The sequence below is a fragment of the Phacochoerus africanus genome, chromosome 14 (assembly GCF_016906955.1).
Source record: "Phacochoerus africanus isolate WHEZ1 chromosome 14, ROS_Pafr_v1, whole genome shotgun sequence".
In the NCBI taxonomy this organism is placed as follows: Eukaryota; Metazoa; Chordata; class Mammalia; order Artiodactyla; family Suidae; genus Phacochoerus; species Phacochoerus africanus.
The window spans coordinates 11,717,808-11,734,748 of record NC_062557.1 but is presented as its reverse complement, the minus strand read 5'-3'; the positions used below and the strand labels follow the sequence as shown (position 1 = coordinate 11,734,748).

At 50.5% G+C, this 16,941-nt stretch overlaps 2 protein-coding genes across 8 annotated transcripts in view; one reads left to right on the top strand and one right to left on the bottom strand.

Moving 5' to 3' along the window:
- Positions 1–6,277, top strand: part of ARSG (arylsulfatase G) — a 126,583-nt gene extending 120,306 nt beyond the window's left edge. For 3 of the 7 annotated variants that reach the window (XM_047756616.1, XM_047756615.1, XM_047756614.1), the window contains one exon: positions 5,692–6,277. In XM_047756616.1, the coding sequence (XP_047612572.1) occupies positions 5,692–5,985 (294 nt within the window). In that variant the 3' untranslated portion in view covers positions 5,986–6,277. Of the gene's footprint in view, positions 1–51; positions 1,670–5,691 lie in introns of those variants that run through there. The other 4 variants (XM_047756612.1, XM_047756611.1, XM_047756613.1 and 1 more) reach the window with 2 other exon arrangements.
- Positions 6,278–7,405: 1,128 nt separating this feature from the next.
- The window catches only part of WIPI1 (WD repeat domain, phosphoinositide interacting 1), a 36,717-nt gene continuing 27,181 nt past the window's right edge, over positions 7,406–16,941 (bottom strand). Inside the window, exons 9-13 of the mRNA XM_047756935.1 lie at positions 13,571–13,735; positions 12,187–12,294; positions 11,319–11,437; positions 10,794–10,894; positions 7,406–7,944 (exon numbers count right to left, since the gene is read on the bottom strand). Of these exons, the coding sequence (XP_047612891.1) occupies positions 7,897–7,944; positions 10,794–10,894; positions 11,319–11,437; positions 12,187–12,294; positions 13,571–13,735 (541 nt within the window). The 3' untranslated portion in view covers positions 7,406–7,896. The remainder of the gene's footprint in view (positions 7,945–10,793; positions 10,895–11,318; positions 11,438–12,186; positions 12,295–13,570; positions 13,736–16,941) is intronic.

Genomic DNA, 16,941 nt, shown 5'->3' with positions numbered 1-16,941 from the left:
CTCACCCAGGCCTCCAGGAATGACAGTGGGCTGCTCTCCTTCTCCTCTCAGCATCTCTGATGGTGCCACCCCCAAACCCTAGTCCAGCAGAAGGGTTCAGCACCCAAGGGCCCGGCAGGCCCTCTGTACCCGCAAATACGCACACAAGGTCTTTCTGCCTGGATTTCCAGCAAGCTCAGAGCCCGCCTGGATTTCCAGCAAAAGCTCAGAGCGAGACCAGCACATTTACAGCCCTTTTCACAGGAAGAATGTTTCATCTCGTTGTTGTGCTTTCAATGCCAGTTTGGCTGAACATTAAATGGAAGCTCAGAGATACTTGCAAGTGTCATTTACTTGACAATAGATTGTTTCAGAAAATAGATGTGAGAGGTCTGTTTAGCAAACCGAAGTCTCTCTCCTTCTTGGCTCACCCTGTGACCGGCTTAAATGTATATTTTAGAAACATGATACAGAGTCAAGATGCTTCCGAAAATCTTCCAGTGGGCTTCCTGCTTCCGGCTGAATTCAGACTCCCTCCGTCCTGGGTCCCTCTGCTTTTCTAGTCTTAGCTCTCCAAGAGCAGCAGCCCTCTTCCTCGGTGTCCAGATTAAAATCCCTCTCGGCTTTCAAGGCCACCTGGATCCTGGAACGCTTCGTCTTCTCAGCTGAGGAGCATACGGAGAATGCGACATTCAACACATGCCGCCATCTATACCAGTTTTTTAAGGACATGTTTGGTTTCTTCTGGTAGTCCTTATTTTTCTTTGTGGCCACGCCCAAAGCCTGGGGAAGTTCCTGGGCCAGGGATCAAACCCGTGCAATTTATCAGCAGTGACCTGAGCCGCTGCAGTCACTTTGCAGGATCCTTAACCCCCCGCGCCACAGTAGAACTCCTTTTCTAGTAGTTTTGAGCTCTCTAAACTCACAGTCCTGTATGCTCTTTAATCTTTGGTGTCTCGATGTGCTTGGCACAGAATCTCGTACCTTGTGGGAACCCTAACGCTTTTTTATGATGACTGGAAAACACCCACTTCCCCAAACCCGCCACCACCACCACCACCACCAAAATCTGGGACCTGAGGTGGATTCCAATTTGATTCAGTTATTTAATATTAGAGCTTTCCAAAGAATTACAGAATGAAAAACAACAATTATTTTCCCTGAGCATGAATAAGTGACCCCAAAGAAAATGTGGCAGAAAAACAAAACAAGCTCTTTGAGTTCATAACTTGAGGGATATTAAAAATGCCACAAGACTCTTTGATTCTCCCAAACCTAACATGCAAACCAGTCAGATATTTGGTATGCTTTCAGATGGAAAGTGTCTAGATTACAGCCTTTCTATTACACTATCTAAGAGGTATGGTTTCTCCAGGCTGAGTTAATTTCAGAAGTCATAACCCTGCCAGAAAGCCCTTGGCACCATATAGCACTGGGATCCTAAACATTACTGTGAAGTCATAGGACTGTTTAAAATGATCACAATCCGATAGGGATGATGATACCCGGGGGGGGGTCCGTTCTTCAGAGGAGTCAACAAACTCCCAGGAGAGTTAGCAAGGGGAGATGGGAAATTGCAACAGAGGGGATGAAAGCTGAACAGGATGAAAAAGGATGAGGCCTGGATGTTTCTGCTTCCTCCCTTCCCACACATTTGTCCTTGAAAAAATCCGCATCCTAATTTCTTTCTTTCTTTTTTTTTTTTTTTTTGACTGCCCCCTGGCAGCATATGGAGTTCCCAGACCAGGGATCAGACCTGATTTGCAGCTGCAACCTATGCCAGAGTTATGGCAACACCAGATCCTTTAAACACTGTTCCCTGGGACCAGGGATCACACCTGCATCCCGGTACAGCAGAAATGTTGCGCCACCACAGGAACTCCTTGCATCTTACTTTCTTAAAACTGCTTTTCGGTAAGTGAGATGAATTGACATCTGCTACATTAGATTAGAGAAAGACACATGTGTCTATCCATGATAAAGATGCGATTTTGGGGGTCATCAACTCGGAGTAGCCTTAAAAGACAACTAGTCTGTTTTGGTGTGTGGCCTAGAATGAAGTGGTCTTACTGTTTTTTTATTTTTAAAAAAGTAACTAAGGGGGAGTTCCCGTCGTGGCGCAGTGGTTAACGAATCCGACTAGGAACCATGAGGTTGCGGGTTCGGTCCCTGCCCTTGCTCAGTGGGTTGACGATCCGGCGTTGCCGTGAGCTGTGGTGTAGGTTGCAGACGCGGCTCGGATCCCGCGTTGCTGTGGCTCTGGCGTAGGCCGGTGGCTACAGCTCCGATTCAACCCCTGGCCTGGGAACCTCCATATGCTGCGGGAGCGGCCCAAGAAATAGCAACAACAACAACAACAACAACAACAAAAAAGACAAAAAAAAATAAAAAAATAAAAAAAAATAAAAAAGTAACTAAGGGAACCTCTACACACAGTAAAAGGCAGATCTACAGTGCATGATTTGATGAGTTTTTATAAACGTATACATACTTGCTTACGGATCCTCTTAATGCTGTGAATTACACCTATGGGTTTTCAAATATTAAGTCAACTTGACATTTCTGGGTTTTTTTGGTTTTTGGTTTTTGGCTGCTGCGTGCAGTGGCTTAAAGTGGGATCTCAGCTCTCAGACCAGCGATTGAACCCGGGCCACAGCGGTGAAAACGCTTGAGGGCTAATCGCTACACCACCAGGAAACTCCTAACTTTACATTTCTGGATAAACTCCGTTTAGTTGTAATGTATTCTTATTTTTGTACATTGATGGCTTGGATTTGCCGAGGTTGTGTCTATGATATTCCTTTCTTGCAGTGTCTGTGTCAGGATCTGGTATGAGGGTTTTGCTGACCTATGGAGTTAGTTGAGAAGTGTTGCCTTCTCCCCTGTTTCCTGGAAGGGGCTGAGATGATTTCTTCCCTGTTGGATTGAATTCCTCTATGAAGCCATTTGGGCCTGGAGGTTTCTTGATGGAAAAGTTCTTGGTCATAAATTTAATTTCTTTACTAGGTTTAGGGCTATTCTGGTTTTTTTATTTCTTCTCGTATCAGCTTCGATACGTTGCATTTTTTAAAATAATTTCTCCATTGCATCTGAGTTGTCAAAATCTATTGGCCTAAAATTGCTCATACTATTCCCTCACTATCCTTTTGATTCATCTTTTTAATCAACCAAATTTTATCTCTGTTGATTTCCTCTATTATTTCCTGTCCTGATTTCTGCTTTTATTTCTATTTTTCTGTCTTTACTTACTTCAGTTTACTCTCCTTATACTAGTCTCCTAAGGAGGGCTTTTAGATAATGAATTTTAAACTTTGATGTTCCAATATGAACATTTATAGTCTCAGTTTTCTCTTTAGGCATTACTTTATCTGCATCTCACACATTCTCTGTTTTATTTTCATTATCTAGTTGGTAGTATTTTCTAATATCTTGTCTAATTTCTTCCTGGACCTATAGGTTATTTACAGATTTGTTGCTTAATGTCCAACTTTTGGGGAACCTCCTAGTTCTCTTTGTAATTTCTAATTCCATTTTGCTATGGTCAGAAAATACATTCTGGAAGTTTTCAGTCTTTTGAAATTTACCGAGACCGACTTTATGGCCTTGCAGGTGGTCTGTTGGTGAACCTACCATGTGGAAGTGAAGCAAGTGTGTATTTTGCAGTTCTTGTGTATCCTATTCCATTCATTTCAGGTAGGTGAAGGGGGTTGATGGTTGTACAGATCACCTGTATTCTTCTGGACTCTTTGTATAGTTATTCTATCAATTATTGAGCGAGAGGGTCAAGAATCTCCATTTAGGATGTGGATTGTCTGTATTTCCCATTCGTTTTGTCTTCCTTAAAAATCGACTCTTTATTCTTAAGAAACACCCGTTCTTATCTTGGTACTCCATGCCTTAAAGTGTATTGTGTCTAATATTACAGAGACGCCACTCCAGACCTATGCTTCCTGTTTCTATGATGTATCTATTTTCTTCCCTTTACTTTTAACACAACTGGGTTCATATTTAAATGCGATCTTGTAGACAGCGTAGAACAGAGTCTTGCTTTGTCATTCAGTGTGATAGTCTCTGCTTTTCAGCTGGAGAGTTGTGTCCATTTGCCTTGCTCCCTGTAAGATCATTTCTTCTACAAATAGAGGTGGTCTTACTTTTTCCTTCCAGTCTGGATGCCCTTTGTGTCTGGTTCTTGAGTGATGTCTCTGGCGGGAACCTCCAGCATGATGTTGGGGAGAAATGGTGACAGCAGCCCTTCTCGTCTTGCTCTCGATCTTAGGGAGAAAGCATTCAGTCTTTCATTACCAAGGCCGATGGTAGCTGTGGGTTTCTCACAGCTCCTTTTTATCAGGTTGATGAAGTTCCTTTCTGTTCCGCGTCTGTTGAGTGTTTATATCATGACAGAGAGTTGGATTTTGTCAAATCTTTTTCTGCGTCTATTGAGATGATTTTTTTTTTTCCTTGCGCTTTTGTTCTTTGAGGGGACTGTGTCAAGGCTGTGTGATCTACCCTCTCTTCTCTCTCAGTGTTTCAGATTTTATCCTGTCCAGGTAGGTTCAGAATGAAAGCTGCAGGCTCAGGCAGTGTGGCTTGGGCCCCGACGTGAAGATTTGCTTGGGCGTTATGCTCTCACCTTGTAGAGGAGGGTGTGACAGAAAGCCATCAGCTGGACCATCATGACCCAGCTGTGATTTTCACAAGGATGCACAACAGTTCCGTCAGGGAAGGTCCCCTGTAGGGGGAGCCAGTGGAGGAAAGTCTCTTACGTCTTCCGCTTCGCCCAGGCAGCTGGTAAATGTCTGCCTTATTCTTGTTTGCCGGCTAGGAAGGAAGGGAGGGGTTTAGGGTTGCCCGTATTCCGAGGGCTCTCCTTTGTCTGAATTCTTTTTGTTTATTCAATTATATTATATTCATTTCTGTCAGAAGCCCTACCTACTTTTTTGTATGGAAACAGAAGGAAAAAAGTCATCTGAATCATTAACAGCCATGGATACTGGCATCCCTCTGAACATTTTCGTCACCCCTCTGTGGGGACTGCCTTACCAGCCAGATTCTAATTCTGACAAGAAACCAAATTGCAACCCAACGTGAAATGACTTACCTCGCCTTCCTGCCTAATTTGCCAAATTGAGTATCCTCTGCCTTCAAGAAATCCATTTGCCAAAAAATTCAAATTCACTCCCGAAGGGTAGAGGTGAAAGATTTTTTTTTTTTCTTCTTCTTCTTTTTAGGGCCGCACCTGCTGCACATGGAAGTTCCCAGGCTACGGGTCGAACCAGAGCTACAGCTGCCGGCCTACGCCACAGCCACAGCAACACCGGACCCAAGCCGTGTCTGCGATCTACACCGCAGCTCACAGCAATGCCGGATCCTTAACCCACTGAGTGAGGCCAGGGATCAAGCCCGCATCCTCAGGGAGAGTTAGTTGGGTTCTTAACCCACTGAGCCACAACGGGAACTCCAGTGAATGATGTTTGAGGCCGTGTCCTGCTGGCCCTGAAGGCAAGTCCAAGGAGGAGTTCCAGATCCCTTTGGACAGTCGAGCATCCCTACCATGAGTATAGATTCTCAAGGCAACTGCTCTGACAGGGAGTGCAGTCGCTGGAATATCCAAGTCCGCTATGTTGGAATTCATTTATAATCCATCATAGCCGTCTTCACAACACAGGGCCCACACTGAGATTGATGGGGTGTCTCTTGTCACCCTCCCTGCAGGTGGAGCCAAAGCCTGTGATGGGAGTGTCGGCCCTGAGCAGCACCACGAGCCTCCCCTTATCTTCAATCTGGACGATGATGCTGCAGAAGCTGCCCCTCTGGAAAGGGGCAGTGCCGAGTACCAGCGGGTGCTGCCCAAGGTCAGAGAGGCTCTTAGAGGTGTCCTTCGGGACATTGCGGATGACCACATCTCCAGAGCTGATTATACGCGGGACCCCTCGGTCACTCCCTGCTGTAATCCCCAGCGAACGGCCTGCCGCTGCCAGGCCGTATAACAGAACTCTCAGGAAATGAGCCAGGCCCGTTCACCTCTGAGCTGCAGTTTCCCCCTCTTCACAGTGATGCCTGCTTTTATGATAAGTCTCAGAATTTTGTTCTGAGGCTACCAGTCTGTGTCCCCTGCTGTCCCTTCCGCATGCTGGTTTGCGAGCACACTGCACCGAGCTGTAAGCAGAAGCACCTGGGCTTTGGGGTCAGACCAGGTTCAAGACCTAACTTTTGAATGTGGGCAATTATTTAACCTAACTTGTAAGCTGATTTTGAGGATTAAACAGGCAGGACGTGAAAATGCCTCCCTGGAACGTTACATGATGCAGAGCGGGCACTCACTACATTTTAAAAAAAATTTTTCCGAGATTGTATTTTATTTATTTTTATTAAAAAAAAATTTGTTTTAATAGTTGCACCCACAACATATGGAAGTTCCCAGGCTAGGGGTCAAATCAGAGCTGCAGCTGCCCAGCCTACACCGCAGCCACAGCAACACCAGATCCAAGTCACATCTGCTACCTAAGCCTTGGCTTGTGGTAATGCCAGATCCTTAACCTCCTGAGCGAGGCTGGGGATCCCGTCCTGACAGATGCTATGTTGGGTTCTTAACCTGCTGGGCCACAGTGGGAATGCCACTCAATTCATTTTTTTTTTTTTTTGGTTGCACCTGAGGCGTGTGGAAGTTCCAGGGCCAGGGATGGAGCCCAAGCCACAGTAGCAACCCGAGCCTCAGCAGTGACAACATTGACTCCTTAACTGCTGCACCACCAGGGAACTCCAATACTTTTATTTATTTATGTATTGTCTTTTAGGGCCACACTCGCAGCATATGAAAGTTCCCAAACTAAGAGTTGTATTGGAGCCGTAGCTGCTGGCCCACACCACGGCCATAGCAACGCTAGAGCCGAGCTGAGTCTGTGACCTACACCACAGTTCATGGCAACCCCGGATCCTTTACCCACTGAGAGAGGCCAGGGATCGAACTTGCATCCTCGTGGATGCTAGTCGGATTCGTTTCCACTGCGGGAACCCCAATACTTTTATTTTTTTTAAAATATGAATTTAAAAAAATGAATTGAGTGGCATTCCCACTGTGGCCCAGTTTCGCTGGTCATTTTAACATAGGTTCATCCCAACTGGTATCTAGAGCAAGGCCTCTCAGTCTTTAACATGCATACAGGTCCCCTGGGAGCTTGTGACAGTGCAGATTCTGACCAGGTGTGCCTGGGATGGGGCCTGAGATCCTGCGTGTCCAGGAAGCTCCCCAGGGATGCAGATTTGACAAAGTTAGGTCTGTTCCCAGGTCTCAGAGCAGAAAAAGCCCACAGGCCCTCCCTCCCTCCCTCCCTCCCCTTTGCTCGGTCAAATGGCTGTTTTAAAGTCTCTAGGAGTTCTTCCTGCTTCCTAAAAACCACAAAGAAATGAATTTTTAAAGCCTCAAAAGTGCATTGCCATGGTTTTATTATTAGTGTCCTAAGTGGGACTGAAAGGTAATAAATGATGTATTCTCAATCACTGCAAAAATATTTTGCTTGGCTAAAACAGTCTCTCTATGTATGTCATATACAAGAAATACAGTTCGAAGAGGTCTTCCTGTAAGTACATTTTTACACAGCATACATTTTAAAAAGGATGCCCTTTAAAATATAAACTTCGGGTTAGACACCAATATGGTTAGTTCGCGTCGACGCCGTGGCTGTAACACACTTTCAATAGTGGGACGTAGATACACCACGTCACCTGTCCCCACCGGCGACCGGGGCTGAGAAGAGCTTGCTGGACAGTGGACCGCGTCCCGTCCCGGGGCTTAAGCAGGCGGCGCCTGGGGTTCCTGCCCCCGTTCCGCTCACACAACCGCACGCCTTTCTTCCACCTTCCTGGTTTCCTCCAAAACCACCTGACAGGGAGGTCCTGATTTCTGAGGCGCGCTGCTCATCATGACTGCTTCGTTTTGCCCTTCTGATTTCCGCGGCACAAGATTATCTACCGAAATCAAAACAGAAGGGCCTTACTCTTTCCGGGAAGGGGCGGTGAGGCAGGCTAAACAGTCGGGGACAGAGCTGGGCCCCAGCGGGGGGGAGCGTTCCCATCCGTCCGTCCAGACTGACCCTCACAAATGGCCACAGAAGAGTCACCCGTCTAATTGGCGTGTAGACGGGAATGGCCCAGTTTCAGAAAATACTCTTTGTAAAATACACGTGTGTGTTGATATGTTTATGGTGTGTGTGTGTGTGTGTGTGTGTTTAAAGGCTCATCTCACTTGTAAACACCGATTGCTAAATCACTACAAGTCAGCAAACACCCTTGGAACCAGCTCCCTTCCTCTTGCTCCCAAGAGTGAGACGAGTGTCGGAAAATAGGCAGACTTGTCGGCGTGGGGAGGGTGAGCTTGGGATGGAACCAAAAGCTGCTCCCTTCCTGAATCTTCCTAAGGGACCAGACATGGTCGATTCTCTTTTCTTGCCCTGTTCTTGGGGCAGAGGAAACCCCAGAGAGCTAAGAGTGATCCTACGCGGGGAAGTGTCGGTATGTGTCAAAAAGAGGCAATCACCCAGGGAGCCCTTTGTGAGATGATCCGGGCAAACAGGTACGCGTGTCCTTGACAAGGGATGGGGACCAAGCTGAGGCCCCAAGATCCGTGCAGGGTCCTGGAAGTTTCTGAGGAACATCGGGCAGAGGCGTGGGTTCTGGGCAGGTATGTGCTAGGCACACCTGTTTCGCACAGACACAGAGACGGGAAGTGTCTGGCATCGCCAGGTGACTTTGCCTGCCAACGAGGGTGTGGCTGAGATGGTCCCTGCTTGGAGAAGCTCCCACCGGTGCTCAGGCCTCTGACCTTTGCACGGTGAGTTGGAGAAGCCTACCTGCCACTGCATCCCTGTCTTTCAGGAACACAGCCCTCCCCTGGCTGGCTGCCTGCAGGGCGGCGGTCTGACAGCCTCAGAGCCCCTTTCACTGGGCTGCTTCAAAATGGCCAGGACCAAGCAACCGCGTGAGGGAACTCATTCCATAATGGACCCTCTCTCGGGCAGGGGGATTTCCTTGAGCATAAATACCCACCCCCCATGCACCATAAACTGACTTTCACTCATTTGGTCCTTAAGAGGGAGACAGGACCACTGGCTCAAACCCGGCTTCCCAGCAGCATATGGGCAAAAAGGACGTTCAACAAATTCTAGCGCTCATTCCTAAGCATCCCTCTCTCTCTTTTTTACACCCCGAATGATCTGCTCTATGTACCTATTATTCGGTCCAGGTGTTTTTTGGCAAGGGATCACCTTCCGAATGCCAACACCTGAAGTATCCGACTCTAAATCTAAAAGGTTGTGAGGTCTACTCTGATTACTGTTAAGATTCTAATGGTCTTTTTATAACAGAAACAGACTTCTGACCCAAATTGCTGAAGTGGAACTTAATGATGGGTCAGACGGCGACCTGTATCCCCAAAGCCTCCGACCTGCTCTGGGTTCCTGGAAGATGCAGCTTCAGGTAAACTACCACCAACTTGGGGGAGAGAAAACCTCCCTATCTGGCTAGTTGGGGGCAAGAGAACCCAAAGGCAAAACAACTGGTTTTGGGGGGAGGCCACAAGCCAACAGATGTTTTTAAATGGGTAATTAGTGTTCTTTTAAGCATGACTGCTTTCCACCCGTGAACTATAAACTCACTTGTTGGCACTGTACTTGGCAGTTGGCCTATTAAAAGCCAGAGATGTCAACTGCGAGCTGAGATCACAAACACGCCCTCTTGTCCTACACAGATGGCCCCACGGCAGCTCGTTTTTAAAAAATTTGTTAGATTGTCCCATGGACCTAAGCAGGAAAGAAGCCAGACCCACGCTTCATCCTTTTGCAAATAGAATCCAACAGATACAAGACAATGACCAGAAGACACACAGCCCGACCTCTGCCCGACGGCCACTTCTCTCTGCCTCCGGGAAGGACACTCGGTTGACCTCCCAAGTCTTGGCCTAAGCATGGGCTTCCATCTCTGAATGATTATTTGGGGGGGGGGGGCGCTGAGCCCGTGGCATGTGGAAGGTCCCAGGCTAGGGAAGGAACCCATGCCACAGCAGTGACAGCACAAGATCCCTAACCTCCTGAGCCACCAGGGAACTCCTCTAAATGGTCTCCAGGGGACTGTCTGGGCTGTTCTCTAACTGCAGCTCGCAAGAGGGGTCTACCTGTTGCTCTGAACGGAAGCTCAAAGGATGGGAAGCCGAGGAGAGGCCCTGGCAGCCAGCTGGGGGCACAAGCTTCTCTTGACACTGGGACGCTGGAAGGGGCCAAACCCAGTGCCCCGCTACCCCTGGGGCCCTGGGGGTCAGAACAGCTGGAGCAGGACTCCAGGCAGACCCACTAGAGGAGGCCAGAGGGCTCTGTGCCGCCGCTTGCTCTCCGCGTGGGTGTTACTGGTCAGGGGTCTGCCCTGTCAGAGCCGGGGAAGGGGGGGCAGCCCTGTTGGATCCTTCCCCTCTAGCACAGGGACGGCAGCACCCTGCTAGAGCACCTCTGGAGCCGAGGGAAAAGGAGTTGACATACACAGGCACGTCCCCACCTTGTGAGTGGCAGAGACAGGGCTAAAGAAGCAAAGTCAAGGCCGCCGGGCCTCCCTAGATTAGTACTCGGTTATTCCACCGCAGGGCGGTCAGGTGGGCTGGCCTGCGGGGTCTGGAGCACGCGGCATCACAGACGTCTATGGCTTTCCGGCTATCAGAGAGGAGGATTAGTTGTTATGGACTCAGTAACAGGGAGAGGGGCTTCGCCCCGCGCCCCAGGGGAAGGGTTCCCAGCACACAGCCTGAGCCGCCCTTAAGGATTCCTGATGCTCACAGGGGGGAATTCATTCTCATCATCAAGACACACTGGTCCCGTCGCAAACTCGTGTTCAGGAATAACCTCTCCTCGGAGTGCCCCGCCGTCCTCAGAATAACCTGGAAACCAATAAGGCGACGTGGTGAGAGAAGCCACATGGTGACCCCAGGGCCCAACCTCAGCAAAGCGAGAATCCGGGGAAACCACGGAGGCCGCCTCTGCCTCTCACCGGGGCACACAGTGCTCCGGATGAGCCCAAATCCCCCCATTTACGATCCCTAAGCCTCTGCACAGCTGGTCTCACCCGCCCTTCCACCCAGCACCTCAAACGTTCCACCCAAGGGCAAATCCTCCAGGAGGCAAAGGGTTGCTGCTGCTTGTTTGGGAGATGACCACTGGGGGCCATGCCTGCCAGGTTTAGGGACCTGAGTTAAGAGGTTACTCCCAGGGCATCACCCGGGAGGGAATAAACGGTGCAGGGAGAGCAGCAGTGACAGGAGCAGAAGGCTGCTGTCACACAGGTTCCCACCCCCACCCGCTCACCTGGCACCGTGGAGGCCGAAGACGGGCTTGGTCTGGCTACAGTGGCGGCGTAAGACTGAGGTAATGAAGGTTTGAGGTCATTTTCTTTATTCTCTTCGGTGGTTCCTGAGCCAAGCAAGCTAGTTGCCCCGATGAAGAGGGAAAGGAGGAGAAAAAGAAAGATCATCACACACCTAGGACACTGCCAAGAGGACAAGCACGAGGGGAGTTCCCGTTGTGGCACAGCAGAAGTGAGCCTGGACTAGCATCCACGAGGATGTGGGTTTGAGCCCTCGTCTCAGTGGGTTAAGGATCTGGCGTTGCCGTGAGCTGTGGCGTAGGTCACAGACGCAGCTCAGACCCTGTGTGGCTGTGGCTGTGGCTGTGGCGGAGGCCGGCAGCTGCAGCTCCGATTCGACCTCTAGCCTGGAAACTTCCATGTGCCATGTGTGGGGCCCTAAAAGAGGAAAAGCAAAAGAATTAGGAAGCGCATGCTTGGCCCCTTGAGTTGAAGGTGTGGGCCTCTCAGTTCCCTGCCAGGTTGGGGTGCACCCAAGGGGCCTTACATTTCGAGGGTCAACCACGACACTTCACGTCTAATGAAGGAAGACTGGTCCTTTGTGCTTCCAGGAACAGCTGGGGAGGACACCAAATAGGCCCCCCAGGGGAGCTCCAGGTGAGGGGACAGTGGCAGCTCATGGTCTCCTGTCTGCCCTCTGTCACAGGGGGAGAGGACGCCCAAAGTGAGCCCAGGGGCTGGCCACCGCCAGGACGGGTCGTGAAGGAGAAAGGAAAAGCGAGGCCAAGGCTCTCGCGGTTCTTGGCGAGGGGGCAACGCGGCCAGGCCGGCTCTTTGAAAGGCTGGCTTTCCGAAAACTCGTCTCTTCACCTGTGGGTCTTGATTAGGACACAGTCTCCTCCATCCTGAGGGTCCAAATTGTAGATGTACAGGTGTCCATCGGAGGATGCGACCAAGAGCCTGGGCAATTTCTGGATCCTACGAGCCAAGAGAAACACGTGCTGTGATTATAACAAACATGGGCTTCAGACCAGCTTCAAGGGACAAAGCCCCACTCCCCTGGGCGTCACCAACTTCTCGTGCCACAGCCCGCCGACCCCAGAGTCTGGGTGTCTGGCTGTTTGTTTGCCTTGCGTCCCAGTGGCCTGCCTTGAGGATTATTTCCTGTTTGCACAGGATCCTGTGGCTGAGATAAGATGATGCGCGCACCCCCTGCAATTCTGTGAAATTCTCCTGCCGACAAGAACATCAGCCTAGTCTCCACCTTACGTGTGTCTCTGCCTTTAATGGCGACAGGAAGGAAGCGAGAGCCATCTCTGCTGGCGAGTTTTGCGAAATGTTTCAAATGTTCAACTTTAAGAAATGATTTTAGGAGTTCCTGTTGTGGCTCGGCAGAATCAAAGCTGACTAGCGTCCATGAGGACTCAGGTTCGACCCCTGGCCTCGCTCAGTGGGTTAAGGATCCGGTGTTGCCATGAGCTGTGGTATGGGTGGCAGATGCAGCTCGGATCTGATGTTGCTGTGGCTGTGGCGTAGGCTGGCAGCTACAGCTGCAATTTGACCCCTAGCCTGGGAATCTCCATATGCCGCGGGTGTTGCCCTAAAAAGACACAAAAAAGAAAAAAATAAATGCTTTTAAACATCTTAGGTAAACCATCTGTCGACCCCATAGGTGTCGGAACCTAAACTTTGGAACTAGAGCCTTTTTACATAAAGACTTTTATTGTTATTATTATTATTATTATTTGCTTTTTAGGGCCGCACCTGTGGCATATGGAAGTTTCCAGGCTAGGGATTGAATCACAACTGTAGCCGCCAGCCTACACCACAGCCACAGCAATGCAGGATCCAAGCCACCTCCGTGACCTATACCACAGCTCACGGCAACTCCGGATCCCAGACCCACAGAGCCAGGCCAGGTATGGAACCCACATCCTCATGGATACTAGTCGGGTTCCTTACTGCTGAGCCACAAAGGGAACTCCTAGAGACTTTTTCCTTAGCTCCGTGGGACCTGTTCCCAACAGCGTCACTGTAACCAGTTTCCACCTGCCGCCTGAGAAATGGTCCAACCGCATGGGGGAAAAGCAGCTGCGGGCCGACGGCAGAGGGTCTGACTTTGCCCGCCCTGCCTGGCTGTCGTCTCCCCTTGGCTTTCTTGAAAAAGCGTTTGCGTGTCTGGGGAATTGTGTGCTTTGGGAAAACTCATCTCTAGCGGTTCCTGCGTGCGGAGAGCGGGTGGCGCGGAACGTACGTGGACAGCGTGCAGATGTTCCTCTGCCCGGAGAAGTGCAGACGCCCGGTGGCAAAGGCCCGGTCCTGGTTCATCATGTCGGACACCTGGGCGGGGAGGTAGTTGGACGCGGCCAGGAACATCTTCCCCATGTAGCCGCTCCAGGTGGAAGGCTCCTCCGGCCGGCTGGGGGCGCAACACACAGGCGAGGATGAGACCGAGCGGCCGGCGCGGCAGCCGTCCAGCAGTCTCCGCGCCCAAACCGCGCTCCCCTCCCCGGGAAGGCACTGTGCCTGGGCGGAATGTTCTGCCCACTGGAACGACCCGGGACATGGCATTCCGGCAGAACCCGGAGGGCGTCGAGGGCTTGTCTGTCCCTCGGCAGGGCCATTGCGAAGCTGTTAAGAGGTTCCCAGTGCTACCACCTCCCTACATTAAGAAAGCTCTATCTGATGGTTGGCCTGATGTCTAGATTTCTAAACGGGGACTAAGCGCGAGCGAAGGAGATGGAATCAGGCCCTGGACTCCGCAAAATCAGCCCCAGCCTGTTCTGGGCTCACGGAAGAACAGGCCGGTCTGAGTCGTGAGCCCTCCCGGGCCAGACTGCGTGGGAGGCGAACCTCCGGGCAAGACACTTTGGCCGGAGCCACTGGGTACCGGCCATCAGGAAGGCGGAGGTAATTCAGAGGGAGCTGGTGCGCCCCCTGCAGTCACCCCAGTCTCCACCAGACAAAGCAGATGACCGCTCCTCTCAGCAGGGAGAACAGAGGGGGCGCACACCCCCACCCCAGGGTGCGCTCCAGGCCTGCAGCCCTCGAGGACCAGGGCGGCAACTGCTGAGAGGCCGCTTGCCTGCGGGATTGATCCTGGTGGCGAAAACACACTGCAGCTCCGAAGCGCTGGTATTTATTTCTTACTGTTACCAACTGGCCGGATGGTCTCCGGACAAACCTCTTTGCGCCGGGATGCTTCCATCCGATGAGCCTTTCCAGGCCTCCTGTTGTGGTCCTAGGGTCCTGAGCACCCTGGACACACCTTCCTGCGGGCCCTGGAGCACGGCACTGAGGGTGGGACCTACATAGAAGTACCGCCCCCAGGTCCTGCCCTCAGGGTGGAGACACGGAGTCATAACGGGAGCAGCTAATGGGGGGGGGGGGCGGGTTTCACTGGCGGAATGCAGGCAGTGGGACTCCAGGACCACAGGGGAAGGAGGGCTGGGTGACAGTTCCTTCACCTTTCGTTTCCCACTGTCCTCACTGGGAAAAGTGGGGACAGTCACGGTCACCTGCCTGTAAGAAGGGCTGGTGCGAGGACAATGCCAGCTTATAAAATGGTGTCTCTAGAAAACTATACACAGAACTACCATATGACCCAGCAATCCCACTCTTGGGCATATATCTGGACAAAACTTTCCTTGAAAAAGACACATACACCCGCATGTTCACTGCAGCACCATTCACAATTGCCAAGACATGGAAACAACCCAAATGCCCATCGACAGATGATTGGATTAGGAAGATGTGGTATATATACACAATGGAATACTGCTCAGCCATCAAAAAGAATGAAATAATGCCATTTGCAACAGCATGGATGGAACTAGAGACTCTCACACTGAGTGAAGTAAGTCAGAAAGAGAAAGACAAATACCATAGAGTATCATTTATATCTGGAATCTAATAAATGGCACAAATGAACCTTTCCATAGAAAAGAAAATCACGGACTTGGAGAATAGATTTGTGGTTGCCAAGGGGGAAGGGGAGGGAGTAGGATGGATGGAGTGCTTGGGGTTAATTGATGCAGACTATTGCCTTTGGAATGGATTAGGAATGAGATCCTGCTGTGTAGCACTGGGAACTATATCTGGTCACTTATGATGGATCATGGTAATGTGAGAAAAAAGAATGCATACATGTATGTGTAACTGGGTCACCATGCTGTACAGTAGAAAATTGACAGAACACTGTAAACCAGGTATAATAGAAAAAATAAAAATCATTATATAAATAAAATAAAATGGTGTCTCTGAGGTGAAATGATTGAAGAGGGTTTGGGGGGGTGGGGTGGCCGTAGGGCTGGGCTCTGAGGCAGGTCTTAGAGCCGGTGGAGGGTGGGGGGCATGTCAGATGCCCCTGCAGATGTGCAGTGCATGCAATGACAACCCACACACGGGCACCCACCCGCTACAGTGGGCAGAGCTCCTGGGAGTGGCCTCAAGATTCTACGCCCTGGCCCTTGGAGCCTGTGATGGTGGAGAGACTGCAGTCCGGGGCTCAGGTGACCATCGCTGGGGAGAGGATCCAGGTGGCTTTGGTCAATCATACGGGCCCTAAAAGCAGAGAGCTCTTTCCAGCGAGAGGCAGAAGGGTAATTCAGAAAAGTCAAGAGCCTTAGAAGGAATCAATGTGACCTTGCTGGTTTGAAGGCCGCATGAGGCGCGCAGAACTGAGCGCCACCAAGGAAATAGGGACTTCCCTCCTGGAGCTGCGAGGACCCACGTTCTCACCAACAACAGGGACGAGCAGGGAGAGGAAGGACTGAGTCCAATGAGAATGAGGCGGGCTGACACCTGCACATCAGCCTCGAGGGTCCCTGAGCAGGGAACGGAGCAGGTGCCATCCCGGATGACTGACTGACTGGCAGGACGTGAGGCAGCCAACATGTGCAGCTTCAAGCTCCTAAGTCCGGGGTGATTGGTTGCTGCAGCAGCAGGAAGCGGACACACACCACGGGCTGCAATCTAACACACGCTTTATACCCGTGGACTGCACTCTTCTCTCAGGCACAGTCATCAGTCCGGGTTGCCCGGGCACGCAGCGCTGGGTAACGGCTGTGACTGACACAGGCAAACCTCACAGATACCGAGCTAGGTCCAGGTCGTCACAATCAAGCAAGTGTTGCAATAAAGTGTGTCACACACTCTTGTTTTCCCCGTGCATGTAAAAGCGATGTTTACACTACATTGCAGCCCATTAAATTTGCAGTGGCATCATGTCTTAAACACAATGTACATCCCTTAATAATAAAAAAAAAATGCTTCATCGGAGTTTCTGCTGTAGCACAGCAGGTTGAGAATACAATTGCAGCAGCTGGGGGTGCTGCGAAGGCTCAGGTTCTGTCCCCTGCACAGTGGGTTAAGGGTCTGATGCTGCCACAGCTTCGGCTCAGATTCAGTCCCTGGCCCGGGAACTTACATATGCTGTGGGTAGGGTCAAAAAAAAAAAGCTTCGTTGCTAAAAAATGCTGACCATCATCTGAGCCTTCAGCAAGTTGTAACTTTCGTGCAGTGGTGACATCAAAGGTCACTGATCACAGGTCACCGTAACAAGTATCATAATAATGAAAAAGTTTGAAATATTACGAGAATGACCAAAATGTGGCACAGAGACAC